A 19,930-nucleotide genomic window follows, 5' to 3' on the forward strand; every position below is an offset into this window, starting at 1 on the left:
CCAGTTGGGCTGCCATAATATGGATGCAGAAACGTGTACAGCATTTAGCTTTTGGGAGCAAGGGTTTGAGCTAGTTCTTTTGATGTTTAGAACAGAAAATTGCAGTTTAAAGCCTATAGGGAATTGTGTTTAGTCCTTTTTACTTCCTTTTTTAGCCCCCTCCTCTGTTTCTACTAGTTTCCTGTCCCTCTACAGTCACATATATTGCACTTGCAAGCCAGCATTGCAGACTTGTCCTCTAAAGGGATTTCAGCAGAGACAGCTGCCTAAAAAAGCCTGAGAGTTAATGGCTATGCATAGTGTGATGGGATATCCCCTTAGCTAGATTGGCACATGAAGGTTGTAGTCTGTACAGCAGGATTTTAGACCAGCTGACCTGAGCCAGTTTTAAAAATCGCCAAAACGCATCAAAACTAAACTAGCAAAGCAAAATCTTCTGCTTCTCCATCTCTAACGTAACATAAATGGCTTCTAAATGAGGTTGTGCTGGAATACTTCTGACCAAATAAAAAAAAGAAACAAAAAAAACATAATGCAGTCCATATATCTGGATATACATGTAGGTCAGTGCTCGCACAGGCTGATGGCACCTGCTCCTTTCCCCGGCTGACAGGAGAGCTCAGTTTGACTGAGCTGCTGACTCTTAAAAGGCCGTCCTCACACCTAAGCCCAGATCAACAGCATAAAACCAGCACTTTGTGGGTACAGTGGGGGCACACTTCTCTTCAGGACCCTTTTACCAGGTTTTAAATTGGCACGGTTATTTTTTTTGCATATGATACAGCATGTAAAATAAATAAGATTTGCAATTTACTCCTTGTTAAAAAAAAAAAAAAATAATAATAATAATAATAATAATCTTTTTATGTAACTTTCTAGGCCTTATAAATCTGGCCACTAGGGGTCTCCCTTCTGGTCCAGACTGCAGTCTTTCTGCTCAAAAGCACAGACTTTGGTCTCCTGGAAACCAAACTCAGGAAGTGCGGTCTGGCCATGGGCAGTGAATAGCACTCGCTCTCCCTGTATCATCCCTGTTTCATACACAAGCGAGTGCTATTCACTGCCTATCGCCAGACTGCACTTCCTGATTTTGTTCTCCTGCCAGTCCAGACCAAAGTAATGTTTCCCTAAATCACTCCTACATCTATCTGTCTCTAACTCATGATGCGCCTCATCCTGCCTTTTTTTTAGTTTTTTGTTAACAAAATGACCCCTTTGGGGAGTGTGCATAGATGAGTCAGCCCCCAGCTCGGCAGTCTGCTACTGAGTCTCCTCCTCTCTGATGTTGTGCCTTTTCTCTCCTAACCCTCTGCACTGGGAGTCGCATGCCAAGGGCTCTGTATCAGTATATCGGGAGGCAGAGACAGAGGGCGGGGCTATGCAAGTGCTCGCTCTCGGCTGTTTCATATGCAGGCAGAGAGCTAGTTATAGGGAAAAAGGGGGAGATTTATCAAAAACTGTGCAGAGGAAAAGTTGGGACAAAAGGCGCAGAGGATTTTGGTCCTGCGTCTAACCACGCTTAAGCGTAATGTATCACCGAGCTTCAGATAATCAAAATAAGAACACCAATTAATGTGTCTAGGGTGTGCCTAAAATTTAACTTTAAATCAAGGCTATTTAAAAAGACTTTTTGTAAGAATAAGTGTACTTGTGTAGACAGTCACAAAAAACAAAAAAATTACAAGGGATGAAGTTGATGTAGACAGGATGGCCCAAGTGAGCCCTGCTTGGCCTTGCCAGCCCAATCAGGTCTCCCAAACATCAAATTCTCCTACCAATTTACCACCTATTTATGGCGGAGTATTTGATGTTTGGGAGACCTGGTTGGGCTGTCTACATCAACCACATCCCTTGTCATTTTTTTTGTTTTTGATGACTACACTACACAAGTACACTTATTCTTACAAAAAGTCTTTTTAAATAGCCTTGATTAAAAGTTATATTTTAGGCACACCCTATACACGTTAATTGTTGTTCTTATCATTTTGATTCTCTAAAGCTGGGTGATACATTATGCTTAAGCGTGGTTAGACGCAGGACCAAAATCCTCTGCGCCTTTTGTCCCAACTTTTCCTCTGCACAGTTTTTGATAAATCTACCCCCCCCCCCCCTTTTCCCTATAACTCGCTCTCTGCCTGCATATGAAACAGCGAGCACTTGCATTGCCCCGACCCCTGTCTCTGCCTCCCGACATACTGATACAGAGCCCTCGGCGTGCGACTCCCAGTGCAGCACGCGAGGCTGTACTACGCTTTACCTGTGCCAGGGTTAGATGCCTCTTTTGGATACCAGGTGAGGGCGGGTTTATTTTACCTTTTTGGGACATTGCGTGTACTGTACAGGACCCTGCAGAAGCTCATGTCCTTTACAGGTTGCAGCAGCTTTTTCTTACTTTTATATGTAAGGACTTGCTTTATATGTATTAGTTATCCAATTTTCCATAGAGTTATGGTCCCAACATACAATGGTTTCAACATACAATGGTCATCCTGGAACCAATTAATATTGTAACTTGATGGACCACTGTATACTCTACCTGCATATGGCCATTCTGGTCCCAAGAAGCTAAAGCCATGTTCTCTGCTGTAAACAAAAGTAGTAGCCACAGCTGAAAAGCCACATGTTGTTGATGGCAGCTCTTAGGCATAGCGGTGGCTGACAAGCCCCCTCCATGAATCTCTATTGGAGAGCCTGAGATACACGAGCACTGTATCCTCATCTTTCCCATAGAGATGTATGGAGGGGGCATGCCGGCCACCACTCAGTTTGGAAGACGTCACTGCTCCATGCGCGAGGGAAATCCGGGGGATCGGGCAGCTTTGTCCAGGATTTAAGCAAAATTTAGTGACGGTCATTCATGGTTAAATAACAATGGTAAAATGCTTTGTTTGAGCAAAAAAAAAAAAAAGACATTGATCTGGTCACAACTTAGGGCTTATTAACTTTTATGTGTGAAATTTTAGGTGCACTTTAGGGGAATGGCATTATATACGAGTGTCTGAATAATCTGTTTAATTTATCTTATATTTCTAACTTTTTTATATTTTATAGTTATTATATTTTAATATTAGTTGTTTTATATTCTATTCCTTTCCCTCTCTTTTTAGTAAATAGTGAATCTTCATCTGAAATCAAAATGAGTGATGTTCAAGCAACAGTGGAGTTTTCAGTGGAGCTCCAGAAGTTTTACAATGTGGATCTATTTCAGAGAGGGTAAGTATCGTCTTCTGGTTTATGAGACACATTCCCTGGTTCATTTCAATCTTCCTTTTTATTGGTTCATTTCTGTACTATTGGCCTAGTCAGCAGCTCCCGGCATGTGTTGATGCCCAGCAGAAACCATTATGCAGTTCTAATTTTCTATCAGAATGCATTTAAAAAAACAAAGAAACATGGTGGACATGGGTATGAAATAAAAGTAGAAGATGCTTGAATCTCCGTCTGTCAGGGGAAAGAGAGATCAGGCATTGGGGACTTCAGTAACCGAAATAAACATACACTTGTCTGAGCCAATATTTATGTTTAAAGTGGAATAGAGACAAATACCTGTCTGTGTTTGGCAACAGGTTTGTTTTTGGCCAGCTTTATGCAGATGGTGCACACAGGTCCTGTTACTTTCTGATCTAAAGTAAATCTGGTATGTAACTGGTCATTATTGGCATCTACTCCACTTTTTATTTGTTTGCACGAATTATGTTACATGGTGAACTTTTTATTTTTATTTTCTCTTTTTTTCCTCTTTGGCTACTTTTACACTACCGTTGTGCCCAGTCGAGAACGGCCGTTAAGTTCTTTTCTCCCGCTATTCTCCCCGGGTTCCCTGATGGCCGTCACATTGCCGTGTCATAACGGCAGTGTGTAAGTAGCCTTAGCTATTCTTTGAATACACAAACAATACAGAGCAGTTGGAAAGCTTATTAAAACTCATCTTTTAATCTTTAAATGAAAACTTTCATAAAATGTCAGACTCCTCGGGGGATTAATATAAATGTGTAAAGGACTTTTGGGCATGCAAGACAAAAAGAGCATGCATTGTTTGATGTGGCTACACTAGGCATTGGGTTATGGTGCCCCCTTGACTGGGTGCTCCGCTGTTGGGTGAATGTCCGTACAGAAATTTTTCCTGCAGACATTCACCCATGTAAACTCTATGTCAGATTGGGAGCATTGCATTATGGAGCCAAAGCCTTAAAGGGGTACTCCGGTGGAAAACTTTATTTATTTATTTTTTTAAATCAACTGGTGCCAGAAAGTTAAACAGATTTGTAAATTAGCAAAGTAACAGGTTGTCAGCTCACCCGGTCACCGCACGGCAAAGTAATCCTCCAAGTTTAGAAGAAGAAAGCAGGTAGATGCCAGTAGATAAGAAACTTCACCTTTATTTTCATCACGTTAAAAGCATTGACATGGAGAGACTTCAATACGACATGTGGATAAAATCCTTGAGATAAGCGCCAGGCATGATGCATTTCAGGTCATGTGACCTTTCTTCAGATGCAGTAATTTGTAAATGACTTCTATTAAAAAAACTAATCCTTCCAGTACTTATTAGCTGCTCAATACTACAGAGGAAATTCTTTTCTTTTTGGAACACAGAGCTCTCTGCTGAATCAGGAGCACAGTGCTCTCTGCTGACATCTCTGTCCAATTTAAGAACTGTCCAGAGTAGGAGAAAATCCACATAACAAACATATGCTGCTCTAGTCAGTTCCTAAAATGGACAGAGATGTCAGCAGAGAGCACTTTGGTCATGATGTCAGCCAAGAGCACTGTGTTCCAAAAAGAAAATAATTTCCTCTGTAGTATTCAGCAGCTAATAAGTATTGAAAGGATTAAGGTTTTTTAATAGAAGTCATTTACAAATCTGTTTAACTTTCTGACACTAGTTGATTTAAAAAATAAAAATAAAAAATAAATAAAAAAGTGTTCCACCGGAGTACCCCTTTTACAGTATCATTATTATATGTAGTGTATCTGGTACTGAGATGTGTATACTTCTGTGGACTAATACTTTAGTGCTAGTTTATCTACCTGAATTTGTATATATCGCTGTGTTTTGTCTGTATATGATATTGTAATGTGTTGATTTGTGTGGGAATTAAAATGTATCAGTTTGTTCAGAAACAATAAATGAAAAGCCTCCCCCTGAGCAGGATATATGGTGGAGTTCCTTTATTTCGAAATCATTAAAAGTTCCCCATACAAGTGAAAATGGAAACCGTGATTTGTCAACCTGACTTGTGGGGAGAAATGAATTATTTTCAAGCAGAGGGACAAATGCAGGTTCCCACTGACTCCCTTAATGCTTTGCCGGACCTGTCCTGCAGTCGGCAATGTGTACATTTCTTTCATTCTTTTGTGAGTCTCTTGGCTTTAGTTGGTAATTGGGAAAACATAATCAGGCACTAAGAGTAGGATCTAAATCTGGAAAGCCTCAAGCGGCTCGCTGCAGCGCTGGACTTGTTTCGAAACTTCCCTCTTAATTTTTCCTTTCATGTTTAATTTCTTTTATATATGTGACCCAAAATCTTACCAGTTACTAATTTAAGCAGTACACCCAATTGCATTGTAATATATATATTGTTTTTTTTTTTTTTTTTTTTTTTTTTTAACATGTTTCAAGATTTTTAGATTTTTCTGGCTTTTGGCCCTGAGGTTAATTTGCCCCTATAGTCATAAGAGGTCAGCAAAAACTGAAATCAGAGTCCCCCTATAGCAGCGTTTCCCAACCAGGGTGCCTCCAGCTGTTGCAAAACTACAACTCTTAGCATGCCCGGACAGCCACAGGCTGTCCGGGCATGCTTCGAGTTGTAGTTTTGCAACAGCTGGAGGCACCCTGGTTGGGAAACACTGCTCTATAGGTTTGTCTAGGGGCCGCAGATATTGCAAACCCTTTGTTTACTAGGTACATACATATGCTATTAGCAACAATGATCCTTGATGTTGCAGTTCACTACAGCTACCAGTGAATAGGACTGAGCTTTTAAAGGGGTATTCCAGGGCTCCAGAAAGTTAAACAGATTTGTAAATTACTTCTATTAAAAAATCTTAATCCTTTCAATAATTATCAGCTGCTGAAGTTGAGTTGTTGTTTTCTGTCTGGCAACAGTGCTCTCTGCTGGCTTGTCTCGGGAACTGCACAGAGTAGAATAGGTTTGCTATGGGGATTTGCTTCTAAACTGGGTGGTTCCCGAGACACGTGTCATCAGAGAGAACTTAGACAGAAAAGAACAACTCCACTTCAGAAGCTCATAAGTACTGAAAGGATGAAGATTTTTTAATAGAAGTAATTTACAAATCTGTTTAACTTTCTGGAGCCAGTTGATATATATATATAAGTTTTTTCCTGGATAACCCCTTTAAACAGATTTGTAAATTACACCTGGGTAAGGCACACTAAGAGGCAACTTCACCTGTATACGATGCGGATACCAATCCCGGCAACCTGAGTCAATACCTCCTGCGGGGTGCATATACTACAGAGAAAGTATCAATAAGTAGGGTAACAAAGCAGTTTATGTGCACTCACCGTTCAGCGGAGGTCAATGCGTCCTGGGTTCCGGATCACGGGGCACTACCAACACCCACCTATGCTGTGACTCAGTGCCCCTTGATCCGGACCCCAGGACGCATTGACCTCCGCTGAGCGGTGAGTGCACATACGGTTATTTGTTACCCTAGATTTGTAAGTTACTTCTATTAAAAAATCTTAACGCTTCCAATAATTATCAGCTGCTGAAGTTTATTTGTTCTTTTCTGTCTGGCAACAGTACTCTCTGCTGACATCTCTGCTTGTCTCGGGAACTGCACAGAGCAGAAGAGGTTTGCTATGGGGATTTGCTTTTACTCTGGTCAGTTCCCGATACACGTGTCATCAGAGAGCACTTAGACAGAAAAGAACAACTCAACTTCAGCAGCTCATAAGTACTGAAAGGATTAAGATTTTTTAATAGAAGTAATTTACAAATCTGTTTAACTTTCTGGAGCCAGTTGATATATATAAAGTTTTTTCCTGGATAACCCCTTTAATACCAGACGCAACCACTACTAAGTGTGCAGAGCTGTGACTGGTAAACAATGAAGGAGGCGTGGTGTTAAAAGCGGATTGGCAGAACATACCGTCAGATAACCCCTTCAACTATGACCGATTCCCCAACAGGTGCTTTACATTGTGGCATGTTAAATAATTTGCTGTAGAATGTTTTATCATCTGTTCCTCTGGATTGTTGTAAATTATGAAACAAGTGGTAAATGTCAGGAGAGGTGTAATGTTGCAGAACAGCGCAACTTAATTAGAAATATCATGTGTGCTGCTAAAATGGGCACTGGAAAGACTCTTGGAAATGATAGCTATTTGTCCTCTTGGCTGTATCCATTTTCATCTTAACAGGCTGCACACTATATTGTGTGGCGTTATGTCGTCTGAAAGGGAAAGATACAGTTACCAATACATTTGGTTATCAAATCATTAAACATATGTTGTGGAAGTAAATGAAAACATATCTGCTGCTGAACTTATTAAAGGGGTTATCCAGGAAAAAACTATTTTTTTATATATATCAACTGGCTCCAGAAAGTTAAACAGATTTGTAAATTACTTCTATTAAAAAATCTTAATCCTTTCAGTACTTATGAGCTTCTGAAGTTAAGGTTGTCCTTTTCTGTCTAACTGCTGTCTGATGACACGTGTCTCGGGAACCACCCAGTTTAGAAGCAAATCCCCATAGCAAACCTCTTCTAAACTGGGCGGTTCCCGAGACACGTGTCATCAGAGAGCACTTAAACAGAAAAGAACAACTCAACTTGAGAAGCTCATAAGTACTGAAAGGATTAAGATTTTTCCAATAGAAGTAATTTACAAATCTGTTTAACTTTCTGGAGCCAGTTGATATATATATATAAAAAAAAAAATGGTATTTATTTATAGGAACACCTAGAATGGAATAAATCAGTCTACTATATTTACCGACTCCATTATTTTTATTTTTTTCTTGATTAGGGATCGACCGATATCGTTTTTTTAGGGTCGATACAGATACCGATAATCGGTGGAGGTTAGGGCCGATAACTTATACCGATATTCCGGCATAAGTTATCGGCTATTTACCCCCCGTGACACCGCTGCAGATCATCTATTTAAAGCGGGCGCTTTAAATCCATGAACTGCAGTGGCTTTTGCGGGGCCAGAGACCGCCACCGCCACCACCCGCTTCTCTCTCCCTACCCCCTCCCGAGTCCTATCACCGCTCCCCCCCCCCCCCCCCACCGCCGCACCGCTCCGCACCCCCCTACCTCCCCACCGCGTCGCATCGCACCGCAAAGCCCCGGCCCCATTGCCTCCTCCATCCCCGGTTTTATAATTACCTGTTCCCGGGGTCCACTTTACATCTGGCTCCGGTGGCGTCCTCCTGAACTGTCACTGTGCGCACTGATGGTGATGTCACGTCGTGTCACGTCACTTGTCATTGCGCACAGTGTAACGCAGAACGCAGCAGGAGCCAGAAGTGCAGAGGGGGCAGTGCGGGGGCTTATCGGCAAGGTAATTGGCGATTCCGATAATGCCCAAAATCGTGATTATCGGACGATAAAATCGGCCAAACTGATAGTCGGTCGATCCCTAAAAGAGATGCAATGAAGAGTAAAATTACACTCCTCAGGCCTGTCTGGCAGCGGAAGCCTATTGACACATTCAGATCGTACATCATACCAGGAGCTGGCCTGGTGTATGCCCTAAACCTGTGGCACAAAAGACATGTTAGCCCAGCCTTGGCCAGCTCAGCCATACAGTATGAAGTAAATATGCCGGTGTTCAGAATGGGTCAAGACCCTTCTTGTGCTTAGATATCTTTGTTTCTGTTAGATGTGCCCTTATGTATTTGGACAAAGGGGGAGATTTATCAAAACCTGTCCAGAGAAAAAGATGCTGAGTTGCCCATAGCAGCCAATCAAATGGCTTCTTTCATTTTTGAAAAGGCATCTGAAAAATGAAATAAGCGATCTGATTGGTTGCTATCAGCAACTCAGCAATGCTTCCTCTGGACAGGTTTTGATAAATCTCCCCCAATGTCTGTAGAGGGGCTCACTCTGACAGACAGTACTTTCTTACATACAGTGGTCCCTCAACATGGTAATCCGTTCCAAATGGACCATCGTTTGTTGAAACCATCGTATGTCGAGGGATCCGTGCAATGTAAAGTATAGGACAGTGGTCTACAACCTGCGGACCTCCAGATGTTGCAAAACTACAACACCCAGCATGCCCGGACAGCCAACGGCTGTCCGGGCATGCTGGGAGTTGTAGTTTTGCAACATCTGGAGGTCTGCAGGTTGAAGACGACTGGTATTGGAGGTTATACAGCTAGTACCATAGTGACTGTAGTGTCATGATTATACTACACTTACCTTCTGACTGTGATCTTGAGAGTTAATATTGTTTCTCAGTTGATAATAAACAGCGTGTAAGCACAATGCCTTCTGCGTGATGACCTATGTCCTGTTAACTGTATTTCCGACGCCTGAGAAGTGGAGTCAATTATTTTGCAGTCTGTGCTATTTGACATTCCAGCGCCCAGTGATAACTATTGTCGGTATTGTCTGCATATTCCCCAGTGGCCTGGAGATGTGCACTCTGTACTGTAATGTCTGAGTTATAATCCTCCAACACTTCTGTTTATTAACCTTTACAACACTTTCTCTCTCTCTCTCTCAGGCTTTTTTCACACTATCACTGTTTCTCAGTTACAAACAGACGTTAAGGGCTCTTTTCTACTTTGGCTGCCATTAACGCTGCAAAATGGGAGTTATAACGGGCAAAGAGGATCCCATTCACTTGAATGGGAGTCCTCTAACGTCCCTTAGAAGTCCCATTATGATAGCAGGAAAAAGAAATGACATACACACATTTTCTCCATCTATCTTCCGAACGGACGTCACCTACCAGACGTAAACAGTAGTTTGAAAGGAGCCTTAGACATAGCTACATCAAGATTTCTTCAAAAACTTAGAAATATGCTATATACTTGAATTAAATTTACCAGTTTTGGGGTCAGTTAACACTTTATATCTTGAGTCCTCACTACTTGTCTCCTTATGAAAAACCACACGGCAGCTGGTTGATTGTTTTGCTTTTTTGTTTTTATTGTTTTTGTTTTCATTGCAATAACCTTGTAATTGGTACTATTTATATCTGTCTTTGGCATGCGATGTAGTACATCTGATCTTTGTACTTAAGTCTTTGTTGCACAATAATTTTTTTAAATAAAAATAGTTTGATCCAAAGTGACAGATTTCCCCCCCCCCCCCCGTTATATTAGTAGTATGTGTGAATATGTCACTTTATTGAGGAAAGTCGCCTACCAGCAGCCCACGGTAACTCATTCCCAGAGTAGCAGTTAATGTCAGTTGCATGGACCTATTCTCTACAAACAAAACAAACTTTAAAGCTAGGATTGCCTATATCCAGTATCCGTAATGTGTAGACCCAGCCTAAATCTCAATGCAACTGATGCCACAACTGATGAGAACATGCATCAGTAGTCATCAGTTGTGTAGCATCCAGTGTCAATTGAATGCCAGGAGTCACGCAGCAAGATGCATTCCCCTGTCTGGTGCCAGTCCGCCGAGTCCAACCCTCTGGCTTCCAAACTGAGATGCCGGATGAATGTGAACTGTCCCCTTCAAATGAATGGGATCATTTCTAGCATCCATTTCCCTCCGGCACATTTTCCGTTGGAGGGAAAAGATGCTGGACGATGCACATATGTAATCCTAGCCTTAGGCTATGACTTGAATATTTTTTCTGCGGCCGGCCTGCATCTGAATCTTCATGCCAGAAACATCTGGCACGGATATTCTGCAGTATTAACAGTGCAGCAGAATCCTATTAAAATCACTGGGACTCTTCAGCAGCGGAATGTTCGTGCGAAATATTCAGTGCGGACATTCTGCACAATTATGTGAATTCAAATGGAGAAAACAGACATGGTCGCACATCCACAACATGCACAATGATCTAATGCTTCTCAGCAACAGTTATTAAACTAACAGGTCGTTAGTGTACTTTATAATCATGAAGTGCAAGCCCGCTAGCCACGTCACGGCCACCTGTCCCTAACGTCCCTAGCATAAAATGGCGTAGCACTGGGTGGCGACCACCACCGCCGTAACACCAGTGACCACAGGTGGAATGACCCACTGGCAGAGCAGCCCCAATGCCACTCAAACCACTCCCAGGTATGCGCCTCCCCATAGACACAGTGCCGCGGCAGCAATGGATGCCGCAGAGCACCACACCAGTAAGAACAGGGTGTAAAAGCTCACTTATCATGTGCTCCCAGTCAGACTGGGAGGCTGCCAGGAAGGAAAGGGCCCTGTACAGCTTCCTGCTAATTTATATAGGGCTGGGCTGAGGGGGGAGGAGCAGAGTGCAGAGCAAGTAAAAATAATTAGCAGGAAGCGGCATAGGGCCCCTTCCTTTCTGACAGCCTTCCAGTCACATGGTAAGTGAGCTTTTACACCTTGTTCTCACTGGTGTGGTGCTGTGTGGCGTCCGTTGCTGGTGTGGCACTGTGTCTTTGGGGAGGCGTGGCCCTGGTGTTGGTTTGAGTGGCATTGGGGCTGCTCTGCCAGTGGGTTTTTCCTCCTGTGGGCACTGGTGTTGCAGCGGTGGTGGCGGCCTGCCAATGCTACGCCATTTCATGCTAGGGACGTTAGGGACCCGCTACCTACAGGTGGCCGTGATGTGGCTAGTGGGCTTGCACTTCATGATCATAAAATACACAAATGACCTGTTTAATAAATGTTGCTGAGAAGCATTAGATCCATGTGCATGTTGTGGATGTGCGACCATGTCTGTTTTCTCTATTCACATTCTGCCCAATTATGCCTGTGTGAAAATAGCCTTACTGTTTTTACAGTTTCTAAATCTATAAGTATGTTGTTTTTTCTAAGAAAATGTTATGGCTGTAATGTTGTTGTTGTACAGCTAAGGAGTGCCACATAAATAGGCATTAATGCCGTATGTATTGTTCATTCACATTGTTGCTACAGACGTGACAGGTATCTTTCAAAGTAGTTGTCAGAAATATTAACATATTGATATAGTTGGGGTCACTGAGACATGGCTGGACTCCTCACATGACTGGGCTGTTAATCTGCAGGGGTTTACATTGTTTCGCAAGGATAGAATGAACAGAAAAGGTGGTGGAGTCTGTCTGTATGTAAGAAGTGGTATGAAAGTCAGTGTGAACGATGCCATAGTGTGTGATGATTCTGAGGATGTGGAATCACTGTGGGTAGAATTACAAAGAGAGGAAAACACTGAAAATATAATTTTTGGTGTAATCTACAGACCCCCAACACCACTGAGAAGATAGGTCGGCTGCATACACAAATAGAGAAGACTGCCCGGGCGGGTACAGTGGTAATAATGGGAGATTTTAACTATCCAGATATAGATTGGGGCCGGGGGCTGGCTAAAACTACAAAGGGGAGAAAATTCCTAAATTTATTGCAGGATAATTTTATGGGCCAGTTTGTGGAGGACCCAACAAGAAGTGATGCCTTGTTGGATCTGATCATTTCCAACAACGCAGAGCTGGTTGGTAATGTAACTGTGCGGGAAAACCTTGGTAATAGTAACCACAATATAGTTACTTTTCGCTTAAAGTGTACAAAACCGACAGGTTGGGAGGGCAAAAACATATAATTTTAAAAAGGCAAATTTCCCTGGGATAAGAGCTGCAGTACAGGACATAGACTGGGAGGAACTGTGGTCAAATACTGATACAGATGACAGGTGGGAGATTTTCAAATAAACACTAAATAACACAGGAATGTGGGATTTCTATCGCCCGATTCCCGGGACATGCAGCTCCGGGCATGTGAATTTTTTAAGGCACTAAGCACGGACCATACCTGAAAGCCCCCGACAAGCGCTGCAGCGCACAGAGTGTATGGAGCAGGCTACTGACTCGAGCCCACTCTCTACTCCGCAGCCCCCAGCTGTTTTCAGTAGCTGGGCGCCGCTGCTAATAGCCAGCATGCAGCGATTGCCGTGGCTGGTTGGCTGGCTATTAACCCTTTAGATCGCCACTGCCAAAGCTTTCAGCTGCATCTAAAGGGACATGTGAATACTCCCTGGTAGTCCAGTGGGGTGGATCGCCCTGCGCCCCTCCCCACAGTGCAGTCACCTTGTGATGATCCAATATGGAGGTAGCCGGTGGGCTTACCTCTGTTCCATGGTATCTGTGGCTCTGTCATTGACTAGGCTCTATCAATGGATCGTAGAGCATACAGATCAATGGAGTTCAATAGAACGGCCTTTATCTGTATGAGGAATGTAATGGTTCCTCCTAAAAGTCCCCTAAGGGACTAATAAAATGTAAAAAGAAATGTTTTTTTTATAAAAGTTTAAAAGACACACATTAACCCCTTCCATATTAAAAGTTCAAATCACCCCCTTTTCCTATATAAAAACATGTAAACATAATAAAAACAAACATATTTGGTATCGCTGTGTGCATAATTGTACGAACTATTAAAATATAACATTGTGTCCTGTACGGTAAATGACGTAAATGTAAATAAAAATACCAAACCACAGAATTGCAGTTTTTTTTTAGACTATCCAGAAAAAAAGTGATTAAAAGTCAGATCAATACCAAAATGGTACCAATACAAAAAACTGATTATGGCGCAAAAGATGAGCCCTCATACAGCCTCGAATGTGGGAGAAAATAAAAAAAAAAAAAAGCTACAGGGGTCAGAAAATGGCAATTAAAAAAAAATTCATTACGGAAACTATACAAAACTGGTATTGCTGTAATCAGATCGACCTAAAGTATTAAAACCACATGTTAGCTCAATGGTGTAGAAAAGAAAACCACCAAATTTGCTAAATTATCTTTTACTATTTCAATTTCACTTCTCCGATTTATAATTTTTTATTTTTTTTTTGGTTCAGAGAATGTTATTGAAAAATTAAAAGGTGTCACTATAGTAGTTAGTTATGGCTATTATAGGGAAAAGAGGAAAACATTTGTGTAAAAGCGAAAACTGTTCTGGACAAGTGGATCGTCATGAGGGACAAGTAGATTTTGCTCCGTTGTAGTCCCATGGACAAGTAGTTTTATATTAAATTTCCACGCCCCTGTATGGGGTGTATTGTGTGTACTGTATGTGATGTGTGACATCCCATACAGTACTGTACTGTTCTGTAAATACCTTCAGGGAGATCAGAATGTCCTCCACTGTGATCCTGTACACTACAGCTACCCAAGAAGGGGTAGGGGAGGGGAGCCAGCAGCCCATTGGATGTCTGCAGCAAGATGCTGCAGGCTATTGGCCATGGCTGCACTGGAGGGGCTGCACGGAGCTCATGGCGCTCACAGTGGAGACCTGCATGAGTAACAGGAAGACATGTGAGTGACAGGAGGCAGAACGAGGCATATTAAATGGCTTTCTGACGGCTGCTGAAGCAGTCAGCGCTGCCGGGTAACCGTTTTTGCAATGGCCCCGACACACAGAAGCATTGTATGTTGATGCTGCCTTCAACATACAATGGGCTCTGAGAGGCCATCGTAAGTTGAAAGTATGGTATAGTGGGGGGAAAAAGTATTCATTCAGCCACCAATTCTCCCACTTAAAAAGATGAGGCTTGTGATGTTTATCATAATTATACTTCAACTATGAAAGACATAATGAGGAAAAAAAAAATCCATCAAATCACATTCTGATTTTTAAAGAATTCATTTGCAAATTATGGTGGAAAATAAGTATTTGGTCAATAACAAAAGTTCATCTCAATACGTGTGTGTGTGTGTGTGTGTGTGTATATGTATGTATGTGTATGTGTATATGTATGTATATACACACACCCCCTTTGTTGGCAATGACAGAGGTCAAACGTTTTCTGTAAGTCTTCACAAGGTTTTCACACACTGTTGCTGGTATTTTGTCCTATACCTCCATGCAGATCTCCTCTAGAGCAGTGATGTTTTGGGGCTGTCGCTGGGCAACACAGACTTTCAACTCCCTCCAAAGGTTTTCTATGGGGTTGAGATCTAGAGACTGGCTAGGCCACACCAGGACCTTGAAATGCTTCTTACGAAGCCACTCCTTCATTGCCCGGGCAGTGTGTTTGGGATCATTGTCATGCTGAAAGACCCAGCCATGTTTCATCTTCAATGCCCTTGCTGATGGAAGGAGGTTTTCACTCAAAATCTCACGATACATGGGCCCCATTAATTCTTTCCTTTAGCAGCAAAACAGCCCAAAAGCATGATTTTTCCACCCCCATGCTTCACAGTAGGCATGGTGTTCTTTGGATGCAACTCAGCATTCTTTCTCCTCCAAACACGACGAGTTGAGTTTTTACCAAAAAGTTCTACTTTGATTTCATCTGACCATATGACATTCTCCCAATCTTCTTCTGGATCATCCAAAATCTCTCTAGCAAACTTCAGATGGATGTCATCATCCCGGCGTCATACGCAGCCCGTGCAATGACGTCACTCACCGCATGCACCTCTTCCAGGAAGGCTCGCTATAGGCTGCATCATGCAGCTGCGGTCTATAGCAGTTTAGTGACTGGGCAAGACAGTCTTGCCCCATCATATGTGAATTCTTCCGGCATTTAGCGCTTCTTGCCTGAAGTAGAACCTGCCCGGCACCCGGAACTGCATGCCCCGGGTGTCGGGCGATACAATTCCCACATCCCTGTAGTATTAAGTGATAGCCAGCATGGGTTTACTAAGGATAGAAGTTGTCAAACCAACCTAATTTTCTTTTATGAAAAGGTGAGCAGAAGCCTTGAGGGATGTCTGTGAATATAGTGTTTTTAGATTTTGAAAAAGCGTTTGAAAGTGTCCCTCATAGATGACGGATAGGTAAGATAAGGTCTTTGTGTTTGGAAATTTTGGCTTGTAATTGGATTGAAAACTGGCTTAACCCCTTAAGGACTCAGCCAATTTTATTTTTACATTTTAGTTTTTTCCTCCTCGCCTTCAAAAAATCATAACTCTTTTACATTTTCATCCACAGACTAGTATGAGGGCTTGTTTTTCTGCACGACCAGTTGTCTGTTGTAATTCCATCAATCACTTTATCATAAAATGTATGGTGCAACCCAAAAAATACTATTTATGTGGGGAAATTAAAAAGAAGACCGCAATTTTGCTAATTTTGGAAGGTTTGGTTTTCACGCGGTACAATTTACGGTAAAAATGACATGTGTTCTTTATACTTTGGGTCAATACGATTTAAAATGATACACATACTTTTCTATTACTGTAGTGCTTTAAAAAAAAATCGCAAACTGTTTAACCAAATTAGTACATTTAAAATCCCCCTATTTTGAAGACCTATAACTTTTTCATTTTTCCGTATAAGCGGCGGTATGAAGGCTCATTTTTTGCGCCGTGATCTGTACTTTTTATTGATACCATATTTGCTTAAATAAAACTTTAATACATTTTTTTAATAATTTTTTTTGGAATAAAATGTTATGAAAAAGCAATTTTGGACTTTTTTTTTTTACGTTCACGCCGTTCACTGTACGGTATCATTAACATTTTATTTTAATAGTTCGGATATTTACGCACGCGGCAATAACAAATATGTATATAAAATAGGGAAAATGGGATAATTTACGTTTTTATTGAGGGAGGGGGTTTTTCACATTTTTTTTTGAACTTTTTTATCTTTTATTTTCACGCTTTTTATGTCCCCATAGGGGACTATTTATAGCAATCATTCGATTGCTAATACTGTTCAGTGCTATGCATAGGATATAGCACTGATCAGTATTATGGGTCATCTTCTGCTCTTGTCTGCTCGATCGCAGATCAGAGCAGAAGACCCATGGAAGGCAGTGGAGGCAGGTGAGGGGACCTCCGGCTGCCATGCTGGATGATCGGATTGCCGCGGCAGCATTGCGGGCAATCTGATCATCCATTTTTGTGACCGCAATACTGCAGATGCCGTGATCTGTATTGATCACGGCATCTGAGGGGTTAATGGCGTACATCCGCGCGCTCGCGGATGTCTGCCATTACAGGCGGGTCCCTGGCTGCTATCAGCAGCCAGGACCTGCCGCGCATGACCTGAGCATCGCTCCGATGCTCGCCGTTATGTATAGGACGTAAATATGCGTCCTGGTGCGTTAAGTACCAGCTCTCCAGGACTTACATTTAAGTCCGGCGTCATTAAGGTGTTAAGGATTGTACCCACAGATTGGTGGTCAATGATTTGTACTCTGATTAGTCCCCGGTTGTTAGTGGGGAGCCCCAAGGTTCTGTACTGGGCCTGCTCTTGTTTAATTTATTTATCAATGACATAGAGGATGGTATTAACAGCTCTGTTTCTATCTTTGCGGATGACACTAAGCTTTGTAGCACGGTACAGTCTATAGAGGATGTGTATAGGTTACAAGATGACTTGGATAGACTAAGTGTCTGGGCATCCACTTGGCAAATGAGGTTCAATGTGGATAAATGTGAAGTTATGCATCTGGGTACTAATAACCTGCATGCATGGTATGTCTTAGGGGGGATTAAACTGTCAGAGTCACTGGTAGAGAAGAATCTGGGTGTACTTGTAGATCAAAGACTACAGAATAGCATGCAATGTCAGGCTGCTGCTTCTGAGACCAGCAGGATATTGTCATGTATTAAACGAGGCATGGACTCGAGGGACAGGGACATAATGCTCCCCCTTTATAAAGCATTGGTACGGCCTCACCTGGAATATGCTGGTCAGTTTTGGACACCAGTTCATTAAAGGGACATTGTGGAGTGCAACTAAACTAATAAGAGGCATGGACCATCTTCGCTATGAGGAAAGATTAGAAGAATTACATTTGTTTGAGAAGAGACGTTTTAGGGGAGATATATGGCCCATACAAAAAAATATGGGGAAAAACTGTCCCAGGTTAAACCCCCTACAAGGCCCAGGGAGCACTCCCTCTGTCTGGAGAAGTAAAGGCTTAGTCTCAAGGGGCGACACAACTTCTTTAGCATAAGAACTGTGAATTTTTGGGGCAGTCTACCTCAGGAACTGCTCACAGCAGGTACAGTTGAAAGCTTCAAAACTGTTAGATACATTCCTAGAACAATATAACATTAAAGGGGTATTCCAGCCATAGACATCTTATCCCCTATCCAAAGGATAGGGGATAAGATGTCTGATGGAGGATGGCCCAGGACTGGAGACGTGACGTGGCGGCCATCATGCCCCCTCCCATAGACATAAATGGAGGGGGCGTGGTGTGACATCACGTCTCCAGTCCCGGAAACACAGATGTTTCTGAGACTGGAGCAGCAGCCCGGCAGACAATGCGGGTGGCCATTTTCCAAGGCTCTATCACACTGCCGCTGTGCTCTGTCCCGTCAAGGGTCCGTTAGGGGACATGCAGTATTTTTTCTTCCGCTAAACTCCAGTCATTTCATAACGGATTTACCGCTGACGGTGCTCAGTGGTAGTTTGAAAAAAAGCATTACAGTAAAGCTACATCTAATAGAGTATATTTGATTGCAAGTTCTCTTTCTTCTGGAGCTACTTTTCATATTTTTTCCCCAGTAGACCAGTACATGGCCTAAGACAATCACAAGGGGTATTTAAGCCAAAAGCATTTTTTCACCAGTCCACTGTATAGGTGGGAAATGTTTATGGGACTTTATTCCCATAAAGTGCTCTACCACTAAGTGGGTTCTACGTGGTCAGACCCCAGTGATCTTATATTGTTAGTATCTGCAATTGATTGATTGATACTTGAGATGATGTTACTATACCACAACCATCTCCTCCTATAAAAATAAATGTTCATCCTTTCTGATATGAATAATCTTAACTTGTGATACGAGGCAGAAATACTTTTAGCTATTGCCTTGCAAGTGATCTAAATATATTGTACGCATGATAATGAGTTCACTATTTGTAAAGTGCTGTATATCACTCAATAACCTTTGTCTTTATTCAGATTTTACCAGCTCCGAACATCTATGAAAATTCCACCACGAATTCCAAACAGAATAGAAGCAAGTCTCCTGCGTGTCACAGGTATGTACATGTTACATGTTGTAGTGATTCTTCATATTTTCTGCTGTTTGATGTCTACTTATTAAAAACTTCTCATAATCCAGACTCCTAATCTTCAGAGAGCAATATGCTTAGCTATCCCAGTCTGCTATATGCTAATGTGAACTTCCCCATTGAACCATTTAAAGAGATAAGGACATTATTGTTACTGTTCTTATTACAAATTGGTAAAAAGTAACCTTCTGTTTCCAGAGCTTGTGCTGAAGAATAGGGGTGCTCTATACAGTCATTGCTCTTTTTATTTCTACATATTACTTAGGGGTTCTCTTGTGGAAAAATAAATGTTTTCAAATTAATTGGAGCCAGAAAGTTAAACAGATTTGAAAATTAATTCTATTTAAAAATCTCAAGCCTTCCAGTACTTATCAGCTGCTGTATACTACAGAGGAAGTTGTGTAGTTCTTTCCTGTCTGACCATAGTGCTCTCTGCTGACACCTCTGTCCGTGTCAGGAACTGTCCAGTGCAGGAGAGGTTTGTTATGGGGATTTGCTTCTACTCTTAACAGTTCCTGACACAGATAGAGGTGTTAGCAGAGAGCACTATGGTCAGACTGGAAAGAACTACTTTCTCTGGAGCATACAGCAGCTGATAAGTACTGGAAAGATGAAGATTTTTAAATCATTTACAAATCTGTTTAACTTTCTGGCACCAGCTGATTTGAAAACATTTGTTTTCCACTGGAGTACCCCTTTAAAGGAAAACTGTTACCCGTTCACCCGCACTATAACCCAATACACTGGGTTATAGTGTAGGTGAACAGGAGACCAATGCGGGGTCTCTGACTGCTATACCTACCTGCAGTCCGGAGCCCTGATCCCCCAAAGGTTCCCCTCT

At 42.1% G+C, this 19,930-nt stretch overlaps 1 protein-coding gene across 4 annotated transcripts in view; it reads left to right on the plus strand.

The window, feature by feature from the left end:
- Positions 1–19,930, plus strand: part of FAM135A (family with sequence similarity 135 member A) — a 130,464-nt gene that overhangs the window by 30,550 nt on the left and 79,984 nt on the right. For all 4 annotated transcript variants that reach the window (XM_056565827.1, XM_056565830.1, XM_056565829.1 and 1 more), the window contains exons 3-4: positions 3,108–3,213; positions 18,977–19,056. In XM_056565827.1, the coding sequence (XP_056421802.1) occupies positions 3,108–3,213; positions 18,977–19,056 (186 nt within the window). The remainder of the gene's footprint in view (positions 1–3,107; positions 3,214–18,976; positions 19,057–19,930) is intronic.

This window comes from Hyla sarda, chromosome 3 (genome assembly GCF_029499605.1).
Source record: "Hyla sarda isolate aHylSar1 chromosome 3, aHylSar1.hap1, whole genome shotgun sequence".
NCBI lineage: Eukaryota > Metazoa > Chordata > Amphibia > Anura > Hylidae > Hyla > Hyla sarda.